The 25019-nt window shown below is 42.0% G+C and overlaps 1 protein-coding gene across 4 annotated transcripts in view; it reads left to right on the top strand.

Moving 5' to 3' along the window:
* The window catches only part of LOC310729026 (venom phosphodiesterase CdcPDE), a 56910-nt gene extending 32202 nt beyond the window's left edge, over nt 1–24708 (top strand). For 3 of the 4 annotated variants that reach the window (XM_083546981.1, XM_083546980.1, XM_083546983.1), the window contains 8 exons: nt 5489–5661; nt 6262–6307; nt 6934–7088; nt 12104–12245; nt 15315–15392; nt 17663–17813; nt 20212–20368; nt 24461–24708. In XM_083546981.1, the coding sequence (XP_083403107.1) occupies nt 5489–5661; nt 6262–6307; nt 6934–7088; nt 12104–12245; nt 15315–15392; nt 17663–17813; nt 20212–20368; nt 24461–24634 (1076 nt within the window). In that variant the 3' untranslated portion in view covers nt 24635–24708. The remainder of the gene's footprint in view (nt 1–5488; nt 5662–6261; nt 6308–6933; nt 7089–12103; nt 12246–15314; nt 15393–17662; nt 17814–20211; nt 20369–24460) is intronic. The other variant, XM_083546982.1, reaches the window with a different exon arrangement.
* Nucleotides 24709–25019: the final 311 nt, after the last annotated feature.

Raw genomic sequence — 25019 nt, 5'->3', positions numbered from 1 at the left:
CTTTAAACCTACCATACCACTATTACTATCCACACTACTACTACTATCACCACTACCATTACTACCACTACGTAGAGGTGGTAGCTCAATGGTTAAGGCCTTTGGATCGAAACCTCCATTTGAAATCCCACCACCACCACCAAGCTGCCACTGCTTGACCCTTGAGCAAGGCCCTTAACCCTCTCCTCTCTCAGTTGTCAAGGACTTCTGCCAAATGCCATAAAATGTACTCCAACCACCATTTGACCACCATTAATACTACCAATACTACTAGTACTACTGAAACCACTAACACCATTATTACTACTAACTCTACTAAAACTACTACAACAACTACTACCTGTCAGGCTGCAGACGCGGAAGCCGATATAATCCGATCATTGTCCTTTTATTTCAACAACCGTACAACACAAAAACACTCATAAGCCGTTAAAAACAACAAACAAAGACATCCGCTCGATACGCGTTGTCCGCTATGAGTTCGAATGTCCCAAGCATAATCCATAAAGCCTTCGGCAATGAGTAATCCAAGTCGGAAGTGGAATTCGCATATACAGCCGGCGGTCGAGCAGCCACGCGATTGTCCAGCTTGACAATATAACGACCGACAGCCTGTGACTCAAGAACGTGAGTTTATGTAGTCTGATCTTTCATGAGCCACAGCTGTCGGTAATCTTGGGAAGCAGCGTGACTGCTATCGAGGGGGGCGTGGCAGGGTGAATCCCTGACAGCTACAGAGGGGGGCGTGGCAGGGTGAATCCCTGACAGCTACAGAGGGGGGCGTGGCAGGGTGAATCCCTGACAGTACCCCCCCCTCCAGGGGCGACACCTGACGCCCCAAAACCCACCTATGCCAGGCGGGCCAGGGCACTCCGAGGAAGGCCTCCTTAGACGCCTGGGAGCAACGGAGGCCTGGTGAGCATCCTCTGCGGAGAGCCGGCATGGGACAACACCTTGCAGGAGGATCCGGAACGGAGCCATGCCCTCGGTGCTGACGGGAGGCTGAGTAAAGCCCCTGGCGGGGATTGGAGCCGGAGCGACCTCCATGGCGGGGAACCGGAACTGGACGCCAACCATGACAATGACCGGGGAGTGGAGGACATCCCGGGCGGAGACCAGGAACGTCGTACCACCCTCTGAGGGACCTGGAGGACCGCCGTCGCCGTCAGAGGGACCTGGAGGACCGACGTCGCCGTCAGAGGGACCTGGAGGACCGACGTCGCCGTCAGAGGGACCTGGAGGACCGACTTTGCCGTCAGAGGGACCTGGAGGACCGACGTCGCCATGCGGGGATCCTGGGGGCGATCCTTCGCCCTGAAGAGGACCCGGGGGCGAGACGTCGCCTTCTGTGGAGCCCGGGGGCGAGACGTCGCCTTCTGTGGAGCCCGGGGGCGAGACGTCGCCTTCTGTGGAGCCCGGGGGCGAGACGTCGCCCTGCGTGGAGCCCGGGGGCGAGACGTCGCCCTGCGTGGAGCTTGGATGCGATCCTTCGCCCTGCGTGGAGCTTGGATGCGATCCTTCGCCCTGCGTGGAGCCTGGATGCGATCCTTCGCCCTGAAGAGGACCCGGGGGCGAGACGCCGCCTTCTGTGGAGCCCGGGGGCGAAACGTCGCCTTCTGTGGAGCCCGGGGGCGAAACGTCGCCTTCTGCGGGCGCGGGGGCGAAACGTCGCCTTCTGTGGAGCCCGGGGGCGAGCCGTCGCCTTCTGCGGGCGCTGGAGACGAGCCGTCGCCTTCTGCGGGCGCTGGAGACGAGCCGTCGCCTTCTGCGGGCGCTGGAGACGAGCCGTCGCCTTCTGTGGGCGCTGGAGACGAGCCGTCGCCTTCTGCGGGACTGTGGGGTGAGCCGTCGCCGTCGGTGGAACCCGGGGGCAGCGGTTCAACTTCCCTTTTGCAGTCCTGGAGCCGGGGTGAGTGCACAGGGAAACCCCTGGGCGTAGGGGCGCTCCTTGGGACCCTTAGGAGCAGATCGGAGCCTACTGAGCAGCCTGGAAATGAGGTGAAGCCTGCCTGGAGATCCACGAGCGGAGAAGGGCTCGCCTGGAGGTCCACGACATCAGTTGAGCTCTCTTTGGGACACTGAAGCGAAGACGAGCTCGTGGGGTCGCTCGGAGGCAGAGACGAGCTCTCGGAGGGAGCCTGGAGCGGAGACGAGCTCTCGGGAGGAGCCTGGAGCGGAGTCGTGCCCTCTTGAGGAGCCAGGAGCTGGGCGGAGCGCTCTGGAGGGACCTGGAGCTGGGCGGAGCTCTCTGGAGGGACCTGGAGCTGGGCGGAGCTCTCTGGAGGGACCTGGAGCTGGGCGGAGCTTTCTGGAGGGACCTGGAGCTGGGCGGAGCTCTCTTGGAGGTCCTGGGGCGGAGCCGAGCTTTCCGTGGGCGAGATGTCGCCTTGTAAGGGGCTCTGGGATGGGGCGTCGTCTGGAGAGAGACTCGGAGGAGTCACTTCGCCTTCTGTGACCGGAAGTGTCGGCGCGGCGCTCTCGTGACGACTCTGTGGCGGGAAAGCATGCTCCTGGAGACTCTGTGGCGGCGCGGCGCTCTCGTGACGACTCTGTGGCGGGAAAGCATGCTCCTGGAGACTCTGTGGCGGCGCGGCGCTCTCGTGACGACTCTGTGGCGGGAAAGCATGCTCCTGGAGACTCTGTGGCGGCGCGGCGCTCTCGTGACGACTTTGTGGCGGGAAAGCATGCTCCTGGAGACTCTGTGGCGGCGCGGCGCTCTCGTGAAGACTCTGTGGCGGCGCGGCGCTCTCGTGAAGACTCTGTGGCGGCGCGGCGCTCTCGTGAAGACTCTGTGGCGGCGCGGCGCTCTCGTGAAGACTCTGTGGCGGCGCGGCGCTCTCGTGAAGACTCTGTGGCGGCGCGGCGCTCTCGTGAAGACTCTGTGGCGGGAAAGCACGCTCCTGGAGACAGTGTGGCGGCGTGGCACGCCCACGGGAACCTCGGAACAGAGCGGCACGCCTGTAGAAGCTCTGTGACGGCATGGTGTGCTCGCAGATGTTCGGAGATGGTGTGGTGCGTCCACGAGAACCCCGGAACACAGCAGCACGCTGGTAGAGACCCTGAGATGAAGCAGCCCTCTCATCAAAACATTGGGGCTGAGCTGCAGGCTCATGGGAGATCCGGCACGGAGCCGCGTGCTCTTGAGAACCTTGGAATGGAGCACCTTCCTCCTCAAGGGGACTGTAGTGGAGATCCACCACCTCTATCCCCAACTTCCCCAGAAGCAGCCCGCTGAATTCGGCGAGTGAGCCGAATTTGCCCCCTTTGGCGCTCCATAGTGAGCTGGCTTTGGCAAGAACTTCTCCAGACAGGAGGGAAATACAGAGGGCAATCTTGGCTCGTTCGGAAGGAAACCGGGAAATGTTAACAGCCACATACTCGCCGATGCCTTGCAGAAATCCGCCCAATTCGTCTTTTTTCCCCGAGTAACGAGCCGGTAATCCCCTCGCGCTCTCTGAGGGGCGTGGCGCAGCCGCGCTCTCATGATCCGGCTTCTGTGGATCTGAACCGCGAGAAGCGGCACTGAGCTTCCGGAGAAAATCCGAAGCCGGGTTCAGCTGCCGATCCGTTGCGGTCGGAATCGCGGAATGGCGAATCCGCGGTCATAGGTCGGTCGTTCTGTCAGGCTGCAGACGCGGAAGCCGATATAATCCGATCATTGTCCTTTTATTTCAACAACCGTACAACACAAAAACACTCATAAGCCGTTGAAAACAACAAACAAAGACATCCGCTCGATACGCGTTGTCCGCTATGAGTTCGAATGTCCCAAGCATAATCCATAAAGCCTTCGGCAATGAGTAATCCAAGTCGGAAGTGGAATTCGCATATACAGCCGGCGGTCGAGCAGCCACGCGATTGTCCAGCTTGACAATATAACGACCGACAGCCTGTGACTCAAGAACGTGAGTTTATGTAGTCTGATCTTTCATGAGCCACAGCTGTCGGTAATCTTGGGAAGCAGCGTGACTGCTATCGAGGTGGGCGTGGCAGGGTGGATCTCTGACAGCTACAGACGGGGGCGTGGCAGGGTGAATCCTGACAGCTACAGAGGGGGGCGTGGCAGGGTGAATCCCTGACAGCTACAGAGGGGGGCGTGGCAGGGTGAATCCCTGACACTACCACCATTACCACTAACTCTACTACAACAACTACTACTACTAGTACTATGACTATTACTAACAATACCATCATTACTACTAGTACAACCACTACTACCATTGCTACTAACTTTGCTACTACTACCACCACCACCATTACTACTACCACCACCACTACTATTATAACCACTATTTTGCCATCCTTGATACTACTACTACTACTACTACTACTACTACTAATACATTACTATTATCAATGCTAGTGTTACTACTACCACCACCACTAATAACATCATTACTATTAACTCTACAACAACCACTATTTTTTCACCACTACTATCAAATCAATCAAATCTAATTTTATTTGTCACATAGACATATATACAGGGTACCGCATGCAGTGAAATGCTTTTAAAAATACTGAAATGCTTTTGAAAATAGTGAAAATACTACTACCAATACCCCTTATACTACCACTACCATCAATGCCAGTACTACCACAACTTCTACCACCATTACCATTAACACTACTTCTTCTACTACTACTACAACCACTTTTCGACCACCACAATTACTACTACTACTACTACTACCAATACCACTACCACCACTGCCACTACTACAACTGTCATTATTACCACTAACTCTACTTCTTCTTCTACAACCACTATCTTACCACCACTATTGCTACTACTACCACCACCAATATCACTACTACTATCACTACCACTACTACAACAACCATTATTATCACTACTACTACTACTAATACCAATACCACTACCACCACTCCCAGTACTACAACTGCTATTATTACCACTAACTCTACTACTTTTACTACTACAACCACTATTTTACCACCACTATTACTACTACTACTACTACTACTACTACTACTACTACTACTACTACTACTACCATTATTTTACCACTAATACTAATACTACTACTAGTAGTACCATTACTACCACTGACAGTATTACTACTAACTGTACCACAACTACTACAGCCACTTCCACCAATTATACTGCCCGTACTACTACAAATACAAGTATTACTACCACCACTGCAATACTACCACTACTACTCCCACCAATACCACTAACTCAACTACTACTAATACTATCACCACTACTACTTGTACTTCCCAGGATCCTGCCATTATGTTTTTCTCAGGTCAGTATTACTGGATACAATCAGTAAAACTGAATTGACTAAATAACAAGAAATACAGTATGTGACTAAAATGTACCAGCACCACTAGTCAACATTCAAGCATGAAGCCTTTAAGTCATTCAGCTCCTTTTGTTACTTTTCTAACAACATTTAAGCAGTGGTTTAAATTACCAGACATCTAGTTAATAGACTTTTCTGCTTTTGTAATACAGATGTATTAGAAATCACCCCAGCACCTAATAATGGAAGTCATGGAAGCCTGAACCATCTGCTGCGTTTGCCACCTTATACACCTCAGCCTCCTGTGGAGCAGAGTCCACCAGGCCAATGTTCTTTAAACAGCCTATATCCTACTGACCCACTCGGCTGCTCCTGCCCTGCCCTGGTATGCACTCACATCTCACAATAACTCTTTATACCAATACTGGCTTGTCTATAGGGACAGGTGAGGCAAAGCCCAGCCCTAAGTATTATCACAAAATATCTTCAAAAAGTTATCAACCTTATACATTTTAAATTCCACTGAAATATCAATTACCTACTTTGAGTAAAAAAAAAAATTAATTAGAACATTGATATGAGTGTATTGTATTGTATATAACAAATATGAGGTGATGTGCTAATCATTTCCCTATCATTTTAGACCATTCACTGCTCATTTAGCTTGAAATAAATTTTATTGCACTTTGTGGTAAAAAAAAAAATCTGAAAAACGCTAAAGAAGGTCCATTGGGGCAGAATTCATGCTGCTCCTTGATCACTAATTTTGTTAATGAGTATTGGAGTGGATATGCAGAGGGTAGTTCATTATATTTTCTCTTCTGTATACACAAACTATGCTAACATGTCCACTCATTTGCAATATCACATGCTAGCGCTCACTCACTCATCCTTGCCAACACTAGCAAATTTACTGAAATCTAAATGTTACCTAAATGTTTTGCTGTCTAAAGATATTAGTGGTCTAACGGTGTGTTTGCTGCAGGGCGGCATCAACCCCAACTCTCGCCTCAACCTGTCCGAAACAGAAGGTAATAATCATTGTGTGTATTTAACATAGAGATACTTTACACATTAGAGAACAAGATTGGTAACAAAGGGTGTGTGATTGCATGTCAAGGTCTAGATGTTTCATTATTTGAGAAAGCTTACCTTTTATATCCAGGATTCATTATAATTATATTATATTATTATATATATTATATTCATTATACAGCTGCCTTCTTAATTAAATCAAACACACGGTACTATCAATATGGTTGCTACAGCAATCTACTTTGCAGGAAAACAATGTTATGCTAGGCCTCACCTGCAGAGACACTTAATCATCTCAAATGTAATGTTTACTCTGTGTATTGAGACAGGAAAATGTAACAAAGTAGAGCAGTTACATTCAAGAGTTAATTGTCATATGTACAGGAAACAGTATTGTTAAGGTGGTAAATGGCTTCACATTTCTCAGTAAACAATAATGTCCAAAGCCAAATAGAATCTATATAAGTGATTGTAAGCTGTATCAAGAATGGACGAATTATATATGTATTAGCTATACAATAGGTAGCAAATACAGTATAAGCTTCAATGTATTGCCCATTACATTAATTTTGTTGCCTGGAAATCTAATAATGACCAAGTTTTTTTGTGTGTGTGTTTTTAGTGTCTCAGAGCAAAAGCAAGCACCTGCTGTTCGGACAGCCGCTAGTCCTGCAGTCCAACTCGGATTACTGTCTCCTGTACAATCACGGATTCATCAGTGCATACAGCAAAGAGAAGCTCATGCCTCTGTGGAGCTCGTTCACTGTGGAGAGACGGGTGGGCATTAAAACCAGACACAAACACACACACATGATGATACAGATACAGATGCAAGAATAATCTTATGTTCAGTAAGGCTACCCAGATGAGGATGGGTTCCATTTTAAGTCTGGTTCCACTCAGATGTTCTTCTTTAAACCATTTCAGGGAGTTTTTTCCTTACCACTGTTACCACTGGCTCATTTATTAAGGATAAACTTAGAGGGACACATTTCTGAGGCTAAATGTTATATTCATAATGAAGCTCAGCCACTGCAGTTTATTAACTACATTGACACATCGACTTCCCATAACAGAGCAACATTATTTTTTGCCCTGTATCTCAACAGCAAGTTTAATTGATTTTCATTAATGGACTTTTTTTTAACATTAATTTTCTTTTAAAATATTCATTGGATGTGCCAGTGTCTTACAAAATCTAGTGGAACATCCTCCCAGAAGAGTGGAAGTTATTGAAACATAATATTTGGAATCGGACGATTTAAAAAAAACATACAAATCCTGTCCACAACCTTTTTATCTATATAGTTTGAGTCTATGATCCTTCCTAAAAAAAAACCTTGAGAGAAAGCAGACACACAAAAAAAACCCACATCCTTATCTGAGTGACTTCCGGATATTCAATATATTATACACTGATCAGGCATAACATTATAACGACCTGCGTAATATTGTGTTGGTCCCCACTTGCTGCCAAAACAGTTCTGACCCGTCGAGCATTAACAGCAGAAACTTCTCGAGCAATTTGAGCAACAGTTGCTCATCTGTTGGTTCGGACCACACGGGCCAGCCTTCGATCCCCACTTGTATTACTGAGCCTCAGTTCATTATAATGTTGCCAGAAGTTTCAGGTAAATTGTTCCATCTGGCATTTATATAGCATTTGGATGCCTGGTGTATTTAAAGTTTAGTTTGTACAGCAAATTTGGTGTTTCCCTTAAAGTCCTCTTTAAACACTGATTGCTTTGTAGTTTGTCAAATCAAATTAAATCTAATTTTATTTGTCACATACATGCAGAAAATGCTTTGTGTGACTGTCCATCATTTAAGCATAAAAAGGAATAGAATTGAAGATAAAAATAAAACAAAATAAGGTAGATAAATAAAAAGTATAAACTATATAAAATATATGAAAATATATGTAAATACATGAATGAGTATGCGTTTTATCTTGTATATTTGCATTATTGGCCAGAATAAAAAAAAAAATATAGAAAATCTGGAAGCTCTATAGCTTGATAGATCCTTTCCCCATTAATGATATAGAATTTGTAAGTCCATTACATTTGAGATATTGTGCATATGAGCCAGCCTAGCATCATGGCTGTCGATGTATCAAGCTATCACAAATAGACACAAGTGCAGGAAATGCAGGTTTAATAAAGATTGTAGATATATCCTAATGAAAAGTAAAAAACTACCAACAAAATACCAACCATTCTAATGTTTCCAACCATTCTAATAATTCTAAAGTCCCTGAAAAAGAGCAACAGTTAGAGATTGATAAAAGAGGGGCTTTTTAAAAAGGTTTTCGTGTTTGTGTGTGTGGATGTGCATGTGTATAATTGGGCACAGGTGTGCACAATCAGCCAGGTGATTGCAAATAGGAGAACGTATTAGAGTCTACGTCAGCTATATTGGATTCCTGTGTGACTATTGGGAATCCAATTGGACACAATGAATTTGACTTTTTTGTCAATCAATTTTAGACGTAGCAGACAATTCCTCAAACCCCATGCATATTGATGTCTCACCATAGCAATTCAATGTGATTTTTTTTATGTGGACATGATGTGAATAGACATTAGTCAATACAGTATTTCTTATATATAATGTAAGTTTTGCAAATTTCTCTGTATGTTAACTAGGAAAGTAAGACAGAGGACAATTTGAGTGTACGGCAGCAAAACACTACTTTTAAGAGTATTTTTTCCATCTATGATAAAACCTCATTATATTGATGAGGTAGAGATGTGTAAAAAATACTTAAGTAAAAGTACAGATCCTGAAAAGCAAAACCTCCTTTATTACAAGTTACAAGTCACCAATTAAATATGACTTGATCTGATTTGTACAGTACTTCAGTATTTGATTCGTATTGAACGTAGGCTTAAAGATGCACTAGTCCTTCACACCTCTGCATGTTATTGAAAAAAAAAAAAACAGTTGATTTGTTAAGTTTTATTTTCTAAAATACAAATGAAATTGTACACCTCAACACTACATTAACCAACAACACTACAGCCTCTTCAGCATGCCAGAATGAATCAGAGATCAATCAAGTCGGGGAAAAAAAGCAATTTCTAAAAAAGGGATCTTCAACTAACAAAATTTCAGGAACATGTCACAAAGTAGAAGAACCATTAGTATACAATGGACAAATTAAACTGAAGTAAATAAAAGATCAAATAAAACAAAATATTCAGACTGTGATTTGATGTTTTTGTGAGGCCAGCAGTGCTAAAAAGTCCCTCCCAGTCCACAGATGTGGGGAGAGTTGAGCCTTAATGGCATTTTCATTAAAAGTACAAAATGTAAATGGTAATGCCTATTGTCAATAAAAATAGAGTGGAGTAAAACTTCATATTTTTAATCATTTATGTAGTTGAGTAGAGAGTAAAAATTGCTGACATAGTCAGTGTAGTAGCCAACAAATACTTAAATACAGTAAACAAGTACATTTAATCAAACACTTTACACCACTGATGAGGTATAATACTAATGGGTAGGGGTTGGTTCACTTAAAACTCTTTTTATGATTGATTTTTATATTTACATTTATATCATTTGAAAGACCTTATCCAGAGCGACTTTTATTTATCTCATTCATACAACTGAGCAGCTATGGGGTTAAGAGCCTTGCTCAGGGGCCCAGGAATGGCAGCTTGCTGTGTCAGGGATTTGAACTCAAAATTTAGATTTGATCCAAAGTAAAATGCTTAATCCTCAAAGCTACCACCTCCTTTTTTATTTTTTTTATTTGAGAGATTACTGTCGATTTCTTTTAAGTCTGTGTCACATTATAGAGCCCTTATTCTAGAAGAGTGTCATAGGGTGTCACTTCAAAAAATCTTTTGATCAATTTCCAGATATAGCAATCCAGTTTATATACATCTTTAGTGTTTTTATTCCTAGGATATCCCAAAAAGCAAGATTATGACTAACACTGTTGAGCAGCACTGTTAGAAACAACAAACATTGCTGAACGTTTCCAGCCACTGCACCTCGCTTCATGTCATGTCAAGTCAAATGACTCTCCCCGCCTGAATCACATTTACTGTATTAGTATTAATAGTTTTATTAGTTATTATTATTAGTAGTAGTAGTATTAGCACTTGTATTTTGACTCACCGGGCACCTCAGACGTCTCACATTTGTCTTCCCATGTTGTCCTTGTGAATGTACAAGTTATTTCACACTATATAGACAAACTTATTGGGACATCTGACTTTTCCAGCCATATGTATGTATAAGCCACAAATTGTATAGGATGTGTTTGGATGTGGTAGCATGAAATTTTCCTTTAAGCTGGCAATCCCAAACCTGTTTCAGCATGACAATGAAGATACGGTTTATATGTATTTATTTAGAGATGTACCAGCTCCACTTGGATCCCAATTCATGAAGTCTAACTTAATTGGCTAACTTTGAGGATAAGCAACCTTTTAATAAATTCTCAAAACAGACATTCTCCATATGCTTTTTTTCCATTGTCTCCATCTTTGAACATTTAAAGGCTCAGGCATGAAAAAGTTGGTGCTGAATCTATAAAGATGTTGAGCTAATTTATGACTTGCTCAAAAACACCTGGTTCCACAACCTTATCTGTCCGAACATTACTCATAATGCTCATAATATTTCTCACTCTTTAGACACGCTTTAATGATTTATAATCACACTCTTGGTGTCAGCCAAATGAGGATGGGTTTCCTTTTGAGTCTGGTTTCCTCTCAAGGTTTCTTCCTCATACCTCCTGAAGGGATTTTTTTCCTTTCCACAATCTTCCCAGGTTGCTCATCTGGAATAAGTACACATCTCCTGCTATAGAGCTCAGACCTCAACCCTATTAAACACCTTTGCGTTTAATTATAACACTGAATGCATCTCAAGGCCAGGCCTCTTGTGACTAGATGAGCATATTTCCACAAGCTCTACGACATGCTGAAACATTTTCCCAGAGAAGTGGAGGTTATTATAACAGCAAAAGAGGACCAAATGTGGAATAGGATCCCCAAAAAGCAGTACATACCAATTTTATGATCAGGTGTCTGCAAACGTTTGTTCATGCAGTGTATCTCTTTAATGCATCTGGTTGTTTTTCTAAATAGTGTTAGAGTTTCACATTTAAAATTATTCATTAGTTATTTGCATATCAATTATCTGCATTTGAATTTGTTTGCTCAGGGTTGTTGTGAATGTGGAGACTATACTGGGAACACTAGAAGCACACTCTCCAAAAAACACATTCACATCCTTGAACATTTAATCATAGCCAGTTCAGGTGCCAGCCTTTTCCTTCCTGGAAAGTAAAAATGAATACAGGAAAACCAGTTAGAATCTATGCAAAACTCCACACGGATAGTAACTCGAAGCCGCAGTGCGAGAAGGCAAAACTGCCGTTCGCCGTATTTCATCATCTACAGACGTTTTAAAGTTGTCAATGTAGTAAATGTAATGTAAATTAATGATGGGTCGTTCATGAACGATTCATACAGAAGAACGAGTTGGCTCAAACAGCGATTTGTTCATTAGCAAAGCATCGCAAAATCTCTTCTAATCCGTGTCGCTTGTTCTTTTATCACGTGACTCCCATAGATGCTATGTAGTAGTATATACTGTACATAACAATTATTGGAACTATAATCAAAGTTTGTGTATGTAGACGTATTGGAGGATCTGATTATTGAAAAATGGATTTTTGAATTTTGGTGAACGAGATTTAAAGAACCAAGTCACTAAAATTATATGATCTTCCCAATCACTAGTCTAAATGTGTGGGTTGCCCCCTGCAGGCCATAGGAGGAGCTGGAACTTTGCCTGAAGTGATACCAGACTGTCTGAGAGCTGATGTGAGAATCCCAGCCAATCAGAGTCCTACATGCGACCAGTACAACAGCAGCACTAATGTTATATACGCATTCCTTTATCCACCAAGTATGTACAGCTACTTCCACACACACACACACACACACACACACACACACACACACACACACACACACACACACTGGAAGGTTTTCTTTAACTTTCTTATCCAACCCTATGCGCTAATGAAGCACTATTTTATTTTCATGCTCACCAGAGAATATGTTCTGTGTTAAACGTTAACACTCATTTCCTTTGTGGCTGTATTAGGATGCTAAATTCAATAATTTTTCTGCCAGATTTCAGTGTTACTCAAACCATTTGTTGCAATATAATATCATACCTAGTCAGCAGACCACCAGAACCAAAGGAGTGCAATGTAATATTGCACATTCTGCTTGCTTTTAGACTCTGAACCCATGAGCCAGAAGTGGTCTTTTGTTTAATGAAAGAATTTCGACATGCAAATTGATACAAAAAATAATAATAATAATAATATGAAAAAGATATTACATATTTTTAAAATAATGCTTCATCAGGCTAAAATAACAATTTCCTTATTTGGATGTGGCAATGATCAAATAAAGGAAAAAAAAAGAAATAGTAGAAATAACAAAAAAAAAGCAGCTGGAGACTATGACGAGTGTTTTTTTTTTTTTTTTTTACTCTAAAAACAATAGTGACTTTAAATGAAACGAGTGTAACGATTTCTTTTTTTTTTTTAAACACAATTTAATGAGAAATCATTAAAAAAAATACAATAAAAATGCTGGTATCAAAAGCTGCAACCAAATCGAACCCCTACTTGCACATACAATGTAAAAACAACTATATTGAAAGAATACAAACAATACAGACAAAAGTTTGTGGACACCTGGCTATAAGATTAGCATGTGCTTCTTGAACGTGCCATTTTAGATTTAGTCCCTGTTTTTTCTAAACCTCCAATCTTCAGGGAAGATGTTTTAATGGATTTTAGAGTGTTCTTGTGAAGATGTGTGCTCTTTTCAAGTGGGACAAGTGTGTTATTAAAGCCAGGTACTGATGTAGGTGAGGTGAGGAGGCCTGAAGTTCAGTCAGCATTAAAATTCATCTCAAAGGTGTTCAATAGGTTTTAGAGCACTATAGCAGGAGATCTTCCACTCCAAACCATACCATGCTATCAGCATTAAATTAAATCATTATTTAATTTTAAATTTTTAATCATTGTTAATTGGTGCAATGCTGCAATCATACTTTCCCTATCGGAATAAATAAACTGAAAAAAAAATTGTATGTTTTGAAAAAATGTAATATAATGATGGCCCCTCCTTGAACTGCCACCTTAATGTGGTGGAGGGGTTTGAGTACCCGAATGACCCTAGGAGCTATGTTGTCCGGGGCTATATGCCCCTGGTAGGGTCTCCCAAGGCAAACAGGTCCTAGGCGATGGGTCAGACTAAGAGCGGTTCAAAAAACCCTTATGAGAAAAAACATACTAAGGACCGTGACGTCGCCCGGTATGGCGCAGCCGGGGCCCCACCCTGAAGCCAGGCCCAGGGTTGGGGCTCGTATGCGAGCGCCTGGTGGCCGGGCCTTCCCCCACGGGGTCCGGCCGGGCTCAGCCCAAAGGAGCGACGTGGGGCCGCCTTCCAGTGGGCTCACCACCTGCAGGAGGGACCGTAAGGGGCCGGTGCTGAGAGGATCGGGCAGCAGTCGAAGGCGGGGCCCTCGACAACCCGATCCCTGGACACGGAAGCTAGCTCTAGGGACGTGGAATGTCACTTCGCTGGGGGGTGTGCTTACGGGCCAAACGGCAGTGTAGAGTACCCGGCCTTCTTGGGGTCTCTGGGAGGGGTGCTGGACAGTGCCCCCAACTGGGGACTCCGTCGTTCTACTGGGAGATTTCAATGCCCACGTGGGCAGCGACAGTGACACCTGGAGGGGCGTGATTGGGAGGAACGGCCCCCCTGATCTGAACCCGAGTGGAGTTCAGTTATTGGACTTCTGTGCTAGTTACAGTTTGTCCATAACGAACACCATGTTTAAGCATAAGGGTGTCCATCAGTGCACGTGGCACCAGGACACCCTAGGCCGTAGGTCGATGATCAACTTTGTAGTCGTTTCATCTGACCTGCGGCCGTATGTCTTGGACAGTCGGGTAAAGAGAGGGGCGGAGCTGTCAACTGATCACCACCTGGTGTCTAGGGAGAGGGAAGTCTGGGCATCTCTGCTTAGACTGCTGCCCCCTCGACCCGGCCTCGGATAAGCGGGAGAAGATGTAATGTAATGTAATGTAATATAATTAATAATAACAAAACCAAAAGCATTAAAGGTAACAATGTAAGGTTTTCTTCTTCTTCTTCTTCTTCTTCTTCTTCTTCTTCTTCTTCTTCTTCTTTTTTTTCTTTGGCTTCTTCCATTAGGGGTCGCCACATAACGCCATGTGATATTTTTGTTGCAAATTTCATTGCGTATTTCTAAATGCATTCTGAGCCAAAGGCTACTGTAGCAAAATGGTGATTCATGACTTTTTTTTATGCTTTTAATGCATTGAAACAACGTTTGAAAATTGCATTTTCATTTAACACCCCGTGATGAATGCAAATAAGTCGATGTGGATTTAAAAATGCAATCAAATCTGACCACTCACGCTCTCTGTCATGGCAAAGTCTGTTCCACAGCATGCAAAAAGCTTCCCAAGCACCGGATCGCAAAATTGGAAATGCTCGCCCTTAAAAAAATAGTCTTACTTATGATAAGGGTCACTTTGTGTACAACTTTGTGGTAATCGTTCAGGGAATGATTGACACATATCTAAAAAATTCAGGTGTCCAAATACTTTAGCCGATATGGTGCGTGTCGAAGGGATGAGTCACGATTACTTGTGCATCACACAATTTTACCAATGGTTGCATTGAAATGATTAAACCCACCATGGTGTAGGAGAATAAAGATAAACAGGAGAAAATATTTACTGCATGAATGGATTGTGAGTAAGTATCCTGGGATTAGCCAAAGGACTTGATTAAAGCTGCAGTTGTTTTAGTTCAAAGAGTAGAAAAATGATTTGTGGAGTGCTAATTGTGTGTGTGTGTGTGTGTGTGTGTGTGTGTGTGTGTGTGTGTGTGTGTGTGTGTGTGTGTGTGTGTGTTGCAGATCTTAACAGCACTTCAGAAGAGCAGTACGACGGATTGACTTTGAGTAACGTGGTTCCCGTGTATCCGGCATTTAAGAGTAATTTTTTTTTAAATCGTCAGAATATGCAACATACAGCTTGTAAAATTGAACACGTCACCATTTTTCTCAGTAAATACATTTCTAAAGGTGCTTTTGACATTCAGTGTTTACCAGATGTTAGTAACAAACCATCCAATCAAAACATACAAAGGAATCAAACCGTACATGTCTATAAACTAAGTTATGTTTAATAATGTGAAATGTAACAGGGAAAAAGTATTGAACACATGAAGAAAGGGAGGTGAAAAAACACATGGAAAGCCAAGACATCAGCTGAAATCAATCAGTAAATAGAAAGTAGTCCTGCCCTGTGTCAGTGCAATTTAATATCAGCTGGTTTGGTCCCAACTGATTGCCTGTATAAAGGGGTCCTCTTACCAAGGTGTCACACAAGAAACATCTCATGATGGGGCAAAGAGCTCTCTCAAGACCTTCGCAACCTTATTGTTGCAAAACATACTAATGCTATTGTTTACAGAAGGATTAAAAAACGTCTGAATTTTCCAGTAAACACTGCTAATGGCCATAATCCGGAAGTGGAAAGAACATCACCACATTTCACCATAAACCAACCATGACCAGGTGCTCCTCGCAAGATTTCTAACAGAGGAGTAAAAAGAATATCAGAAGAGTTGTCCAAGAGCCACTTGTGCAGAGCTTTAGAAACACCCGGAATTAGCAGGTACAATTGTAAACAATTAGTAATGCAGTCAACCGCCATGACCTGTGTGCACGCTCGCCACGCAATACTACAGTTCTGAAGAAAAAGCATGTTGAAGCTCGACATGTTGCCACACAACAGTTGGATAACCTTGTGAAATACTTGGAGAATATAGTCTGGTAAGATGAGACCAAAATTGAACTCTTTGGATGCCATAATAGACACCATGTTTGGAGGACAAACGGCACTGCACATCACTCCAGAAACACCATACCAACAGTGAAGTTTGGAGGTGGGAAGATCATGGTTTGGGGCTGTTTTTCAGCATACGGTACTGGCAAACTGCATATAATTGAAAAAAACGAATGAATGGAAAAATGTCCTGAGGCATTCTTGATCAAAATCTGCTGCCATCTGCCAGGAAGATGAGGCTGAAACGAGGGTGGACATTTCAGCAAAACAATGATCCCAAAGGCACAGCCAAGAAAACTGGTTCCAGAGAAAGAAAATAAAGCTGCTAGAATGAACGATCAGAGTTTATAGAAGAGGCCCACAGAACCTTCAAGATTTGAAGAATGTTTGTGTGGAAGAATGGGCTGAAATCACACCCGAGCAATGCGTTTTAAGCCGTCATTACCAACAAAGGCTTTTGTACGAAGTATTAAATACATTTCAGTAAGCGTGTTCAATACCCTTTCCCTGTGTCGTTCACATTATTACACATGATTTATAGACATCTATGGTTTGATTTCTTTGCATGTGATTGCATGTGTTTTGCCAACATCTGGTTAAAAATTTAATATTGCATCGAATGTCAATAGCACCTTACAGTAAGAAAAATATTTACTGAGAACAATGGTGACAAGTTCAATACTTTTCTGTGTAACAGTTTCTTCCCTCAAGCCACCAGGCTTCTCAACAAAGGACTGAACTGAACTGAACTCTTATACACACACCCACACACCCACACACACACACACACACACACACACACACACACACACACACACACACACACACACACACACACACACACTGTGTGACTGATCTGTACAACCCGGACTCAACACACACTCATACTCACTTCGTAATCCATGACTTCAGTACCACTGACATCACATCACTTCATTACCATTAACTGTTTACATGCCGTTTTTGCACATCTTTTCTGAATTGCTGCTATTTGCTCTTTTGCACAACATTTTGTTTACATTTTTGGTACTGTTCACTTTGTCTCGTTACAACAGGTTTACTGGCGGAGCTATTTTGTGTTTTGTCTTTTGTCTTTGTACTGTCTTGTGTTGTCTTTGCACTGTTTGCACCAGGTTGCACACATGCAATTTATGTGGTGAGGACACTTACTAGCCCTCAGCCCTGTGTTTTCTGTTTCTGTGATTGTTGTAAATGTAGCATCAGGATTCTGGAGGAACGTTGTTTCATTTCACTGTGTACTGCGTCAGCTATATATGGTTGAAATGACAATAAAAACTTCTTGACTTGACTTGAATACTTATTTTGAATATAATATGCTGTATTATGTGGCTTATTTACACTGGTGTGTGTGTGTGTGTGTGTGTGTGTGTGTGTGTGTGTGTGTATTTTGCAGGAGTGTGGCAGTATTTCCATGACGTCTTGCTGCTGAAGTATTCCTCTCAGTATAACGGCATAAACGTTGTGACAGGACCTGTGTTCGATTATAACTTCGATGGACGTTTTGACTCTATGGACCAGATCAAGCAGTATGTCTCTGCTTTTAGGTTTATAGCTTTGCGTTTCAGCTCACGGATTCCAAACCGATCGATTATGTTTGATTACATTTTATATGTATATGAGTGGAGATCAACGTAAAGTAAACTGGTGATATTTATTTTGAAGAAAGGGAAAAGAAAAAATATAATCTTGTCTTTGGTAGTATTAAGGAGTTTTGTGTGTTACGGTCAATGATGGTGTGCGCAAGTACAGGCCCCGCCTCAGCCTCGCCTTGCCACAGCTTGATCCAACCTGATGCCCAACATCTGGTGGAGAATTTAATCTGGTCTTTAATTTAAATTGGAAACCACTTCCTGCAGCTAATAATGGTTTCAAATGAACAGCCCAAAGATCCTTGAGTGTACTTGTCGTGGAGGTTCAACACAAGAACCATGAAGATAGATTTAGGCTGTAATTAATATAAACAGTCTGCAACAATGGCTTAGGGCTACAGTTTATAACCTCAACAAGGATAGAACTGTAATGAATAAACATTCATTGTCAGAGTCTGGTTCCTCTTAAGGTTTCTTGTTTATTCTGTCTCAGGCAGTTTTTCCTTGTCGTCACTGGCTCACTCATTGGGGATACACTTATAGGGTCTCAGTTATGATGTTGAAATATATAGTCGCTTTATTAATTTCTGTAAAGCTGCTGAATTTGGGAGGATGTCCCTTTTTTTTAAAAGCACTATACAAATAAAATATTTGTTTTTGGAAAATGGATATTTGGACATTCACGATAAAATATTTGTATAAGATTTAAGTGTCCATCAGTAGACAGCTGATAACCTCAACAAGCTACTGTAGGAACTGTAATGAATGGACATTCAGTGTTGAGGATGAGGATGGGTTCCTTTTTGAGTCTGGTTCCTCTCATGGTTTCTTCAGGAAGTTTTTTCCTGGAACTATCGCCACTTGTTTATTTATGATGATAAAATGTATAGTCGCAATCTACTTAATTCTTATTGACAGCTTGGTATGATCCAAAGAACTATTTATTACAATAATCGAGCTAAAAGATATAGGAGATGGTCATTTTTGTTATGCCAAAATTTATTCAATGTGTAGATTTTCTGTGAGATTCTTTACCTACAAGGGTGTTAGTAAAGTCAGGTACTGATGTAGGTGAGGTGAGGAGGCCTGAAGTGCAGTCAGTGTTCACATTCATTCCAGTTGATCTTCTACTTCATACTATGTGAAGCATATCTTCCAGGAGCTGGCTTTGTGCATAGGGGCATTGTCAGGCTAGAACAGGTTTGGCTCTACTACCCTGCTGCCTCCAACTTTGTGGTAACAGTTTGTGGCAAAACCACAAATGGCTGGAAAAGTCAGGTCTCCTAATACTTTTGCCCATATAGTGTATTGAATCATATCCATTGTATTTATTATAGCAAATTTTACATTTAAATATTAGATCACATTTTTAGAGTCTTTAAAATAGTATATTCCCCATTTTTCTATACGATTACAATAATCACAATGAATGAATAAATCGGAAAAAATTGTTTAGATCTGGTGATTGCAGCAACATTGTGTGTATGGTTTATGTAAATATTCATAGGAATTGATAGACTTACAGGTTTGATGATCGTTATATTAACCACTAGATGGCGGGAGGACATGTTCATGCACTTGTCCTACTGAAGTACAGTAATCCCACATTTATCGCTTTTTTTTCCCGTTTATCGTGGGCGGTTTTGGAAAGTAACACCGAGATAAACTGACGCCACCCTAAAAATAATAGTTTATGTATACAGTACTGTACTGTATTAATATTTTACTTCATTTTAGAATGAATAATTGTATTTTTATTAGTAAATTTCATAATTTCAACATAAAACTTTTAACATAAAAACTATTCCCTTGAAGTTTTTTGGTCTATGTGATATCCACAAAAGACCAGGAATATCAGACAAACAAATTAGTTATGTGGCAAATGTAATTCCGGGAGAAACCTGGGGCATGGGATTTAAACCGCGGTAAAGTGGGGGATTACTGTATGTCTAAAAAAATTATTTGGATTATAATATTTATTATATAACATGTTTAGAATAATCAGAGGTGAAAATTAAAGTTACATTTACTACTTCTACTTTTAAAAGTAGTTTTTAAAATCTGCCATTTTTCTTTTACTTTAGTATGTTTTGTTTAAAGTATTGTTCTTTTTCTATATTTTTCTTAAACAGCACATTTTTCTGTAGATTTTGATAATGTGGAACATCCTGTAGTTACCAAGTAAAATTTGAAATGTGATTCAGATGCATTACTATCAACATATTATGGCTCACAGCTATGGAAGTAATAGTAAGCAATTTGTACTTTAAATACTGTGTGTGTGTGTGTGTGTGTGTGTGTGTGTGTGTGTGTGTGTGTGTGTGTGTGTGTGTGTGTGTGTGTGTGTGTGTAGGTTTGTTACAGGCACTCGTATCCCCATCCCCACACATTACTTTGCCATCTTGACGAGCTGCTCGGACTCAAATCAGACAGTGAGCAAGTGTAAAGGCCAATTACATACAGTGTCGTTTCTAATCCCACACCGACCCAACAACTCTGAAAGCTGCATGGTGAGCAGGCGTGCACACACACACACACACACACACACACACACACACACACACACACACACACACACACACACACACACACACACACACCCACCACTGTCTACGTGTCATGTTCATTTTCTGTGACTGGGAGATTTATTTGGCTTTAATTTTATTCTTAATTGCAATTTCCCGGTTTTCCAAACATGTACACAGAGAGACCGACAGATGTTTGTGGTCCATCACTCTACACTCCTCTATTAAATCAGTGTCATGTTCTGACAGGAACTATTTTGCCTTCTATGATTTCAAATAGCGACTAGCTTGTTGGGCGTTTTCGTTGAGAGCTGATGAGGTATTTTAAGTAATGTAATTTGATTTTGCGTTAATTCCAGATTAGTCTTGTCATTACATACATCACACTACACATGAGTGACGAATGTTGGCAGAAGTTTGATTAGTGATTATTAGTGTGCCCCAAGGGGCTTATTTCTCCACCCTGAGGATTCCCCACCCTGTCATTAATCAGGTTTAATATGAAATACAAATGAAATTGCACACTGCATTAACCAAGATAAACACAACAGCCTCTTTAACATGCCAGAATGAACCATATATCAAACAATGAAAAAAATCTATCTACAGTGAGGAAAATAAGTATTTGAACACCCTGCTATTTTGCAAGTTCTCCCACTTAGAAATCATGGAGGGGTCTGAAATTGTCATCGTAGGTGCATGTCCACTGTGAGACATAATCTAAAAAAAAAAAATCCAGAAATCACAATATATGATTTTTTTAACTATTTATTTGTATGATACAGCTGCAAATAAGTATTTGAACACCTGTCTATCAGCTAGAATTCTGACCCTCAAAGACCTGTTATTATGCCTTTAAAATGTCCACCTCCACTACATTTATTATCCTAAATTAGATGCACCTGTTTGAGGTCGTTAGCTGCATAAAGACACCTGTCCACCCCATACAATCAGTAAGAATCCAACTACTAACATGGCCAAGACCAAAGAGCTGTCCAAAGACACTAGAGACAAAATTGTACACCTCCACAAGGCTGGAAAGGGCTACCAGGAAATTGCGAAGCAGCTTGGTAAAAAAAAGGTCCACTGTTGGAGCAATCATTAGAAAATGGAAGAAGCTAAAGATGACTGTCAATCTCCCTCGGACTGGGGCTCCATGCAAGATCTCACCTCGTGGGGTCTCAATGATCCTAGGGAAGGTGAGAATCAGCCCAGAACTACACGGGAGGAGCTGGTCAATGACCTGAAAAGAGCTGGGACCACCGTTTCCAAGGTTACTGTTGGTAATACACTAAGACGTCATGGTTTGAAATCATGCATGGCACGGAAGGTTCCCCTGCTTAAACCAGCACATGTCCAGGCACGTCTTAAGTTTGCCAATGACCATTCGGATGATCCAGAGGAGTCATGGGAGAAAGTCATGTGGTCAGATGAGACGAAAATAGAACTTTTGGGTCAAAATTCCACTAAACGTGTTTGGAGGAAGAAGAATGATGAGTACCATCCCAAGAACACCATCCCTACTGTGAAGCATGGGGGTGGTAGCATCATGCTTTGGGGGTGTTTTTCTGCACATGGGACAGGGCGACCGCACTGTATTAAGGAGAGGATGACCGGGGCCATGTATTGCGAGATTTTGGGGAACAACCTCCTTCCCTCAGTTAGAGCATTGAAGATGGGTCGAGGCTGGGTCTTCCAACATGACAATGACCTGAAGCACACAGCCAGGATAACCAAGGAGTGGCTCTGTAAGAAGCATATCAAGGTTCTGGCATGGCCTAGCCAGTCTCCAGACCTAAACCCAATAGAGAATCTTTGGAGGGAGCTCAAACTACATGTTTCTCTGCGACAGGCCAGAAACCTGATTGATCTAGAGAAGATCTGTGTGGAGGAGTGGGCCAAAATCCCTCCTGCAGTGTGTGCAAACCTGGTGAAAAACTGCAGGAAACGTTTGACCTCTAAAATTGCAAACAAAGGCTACTGTACCAAATATTAACTTTCTCAGGTGTTCAAATACTTATTTGCAGCTGTATCATACAAATAAATAGTTAGAAAATCATACATTGTGATTTCTGGATTTTTTATGTATGAGAACTTGCAAAATAGCAGGGTGTTCAAATACTCATTTTCCTCACCGTATACACTATATTTCTAAAAGTATTGAGGTCATAAGTACGTTATGTAATTTTTGAGCATTTAATTTAACATTTAGTCCCAATTTGCTCCTATAATTCCCTCCACTTTTCTGGGAAGATGTTCCACTACATTTTGCAGTGTGCTTATGGGTATTTGTGTTCATTAGACACAAGGGTGTTATGAAAGGCAGGTACTGATGTAGGTGAGGAGATCTGGGGCGCAGTCAGTGTATACATTCATCCCAAAGGCGTTCAGTAGAGATGAGATCAGAGCTCTATAGCAGGCCACTCAAGATCTTCCTCTCTAAAGCATGTAACCAGATCTTCCAGGAGCTCACTTTGTGCACATGGGCATCGCCATGCTGAAACAGGTTTTGGGTTTCCAAGTTCAAGTGAATGCAAAATTTGATTATAGCGCAACTAAAGACGTACAACTGAGTGCCTCCAGCTTTGTGGTAACAGTTTGGAAAAGAACCACATATAGCAGGAAATGTCAGGTGACCCAGAAGTTTTGTATATATATATATATATATATATATATATATATATATATATATAAAGTTTCTTTTCGGCTTCTCCCGTTAGGGGTCGCCACAGCGGATCCTCCGCACGTTTGATTTGGCACATGTTTTACGCTGGATGCCCTTCCTAACGCAACCCTCCCCAATTTATCCGGGCTTGGGACCGGCACTAAGAGTGGCTGGGGATGGTTCCCTGACCGGGAATCGAACCCGGGTCGCAGCGCTGGGAGCGCTGCATCTTAACCACTAGACCACCAGGAGACCTATATATATATATATATATATATATATTGTATATATAAAAATCTGTGACTCCCTCTCAATTCACATGAACCATTCCTCTTGTTGCCTTGCTCATTGTTAGTTTCGACTTGCCAACATCTACGTCTGATAGCCAGGAAATAAAACACCAGTGAGATGGTGAAAAATGCTGGAAACAGCGCTCAAGAGAAGAAATAATACAAAAAGTAACGAGGCTGTTATAAAAATGTAAGAAGTTAAAAGTACAGATATTTGTGTAAAAATGTAATGAGTAAAAGTAAAAAGTTAAGTACTGATAACAGAAAAATCTACTTAAGTACAGTAACAAAGTATTTGTTACGTATTTATTACGTTAAGTATTTATTACTTTACTTCCCACCTCTGAGGACCTTCAATATCCTGTAGATGGCAATATGGCCTTTCCTGCAGAATAAATAAGCCAAAGCAAGACCAGCATACTCTTGCTAAAATGTTAGCTAACAGCAACTAAAAACAGCGTTCATTTTGTTCATGACATGCCTTGAAAATAAAAACAGAGACGACGTGTGTGTAGCAGGTCTTGGCTGACTCGCTTCGACATTTTCCCTGAGATGGTTTGAAGTTGTCGCGCTAATTGCATCATCAGGTTTGGCGCTTCTTGGTTTAACGGTCGTTGTAAGAGAAGTCACATTGGAGGAAAGAGTCTTAAATCTTCTGACACTGCTAGAACTTCATCAGTGGAAATAAATGATTGCAACAGCTATTAATCGTCTTTCCGTCAACAAACCAGCAATCCAAGATTACAGATTTTAGCCCAGGATTATAGAAATATTTTAGGATTTTTAAGATTTATTTCAGACGACCAAAATCATGGCCAAAATTGCACAGTGTGAGCCTGGTTTTTCTTTACCCATCTCTCTCTCTGCTTCCGCAACACAGCTTTAATTGGTGACATCTACATCCCCGATGGGTGCAGCAATTCTCTGTAATGCCCCAATGAATGGAAACAGGGTCTACAACTGGAGAAAAGCAAGACAAAAGGGAGGGAGGGGGGTAAATGAGAAATAGGAGAAAGATAAATACATGCCACACACAACACTGGGGTTATTATTAACACAATAATAACTCTATAATGAGCATGTGGTTAGTTCGAAATTAACAGCGGCTTCTTTTCCATGCAGAGCAACCAGGAGGAGTCACATTGGGTTGAGGACTTGCTTTGGTTCCACCAGGTACGTGTCAGAGACGTCGAATGGATCACGGGATTGGATTTCTTGGGAAAAAGCGGCCGTCCGATACCTGAAGTTTTGCAGATAAAGACTCGCCCAACAGCCACCGTGCACAGGAAGCAATGATTTACTGTATTTACTGTATTTAAATAGACCTGAAACAGTTCATTAAAGAATCTATCAATATTTTCAATAACTCACCTGTGCATTGATCTCATTTGATTTCAAGGTTGTGCTTTGCTACAGAAATGTCTTTTGATCGTCATCACTGTACCCCGCAGCATTGTATATCTGCTTCAAATGGACATTTGGTGCAACCCAGATGAGGATGGGTTCCCTCTTGAGTCTGGTTCCTCTCAAGGTTTCTTCCTTATGCCATCTCGGGGAGTTTTTCCTTGCCACAGTTGCTCATCAGGGACAAACATACTTACAAAGAACATATTTACGTTTAATCACCACATTATCTGTGTAAAGCTGCTTTGAGACAATGTTCATTGTTAAAAGCACTATA

This window comes from Silurus aristotelis (assembly GCF_946808225.1).
Source record: "Silurus aristotelis genome assembly, chromosome: 7".
NCBI classification, from domain to species: domain Eukaryota; kingdom Metazoa; phylum Chordata; class Actinopteri; order Siluriformes; family Siluridae; genus Silurus; species Silurus aristotelis.
Note: the sequence above shows the minus strand (reverse complement) of the source record. Positions and strands in the feature narration are given on the sequence as shown.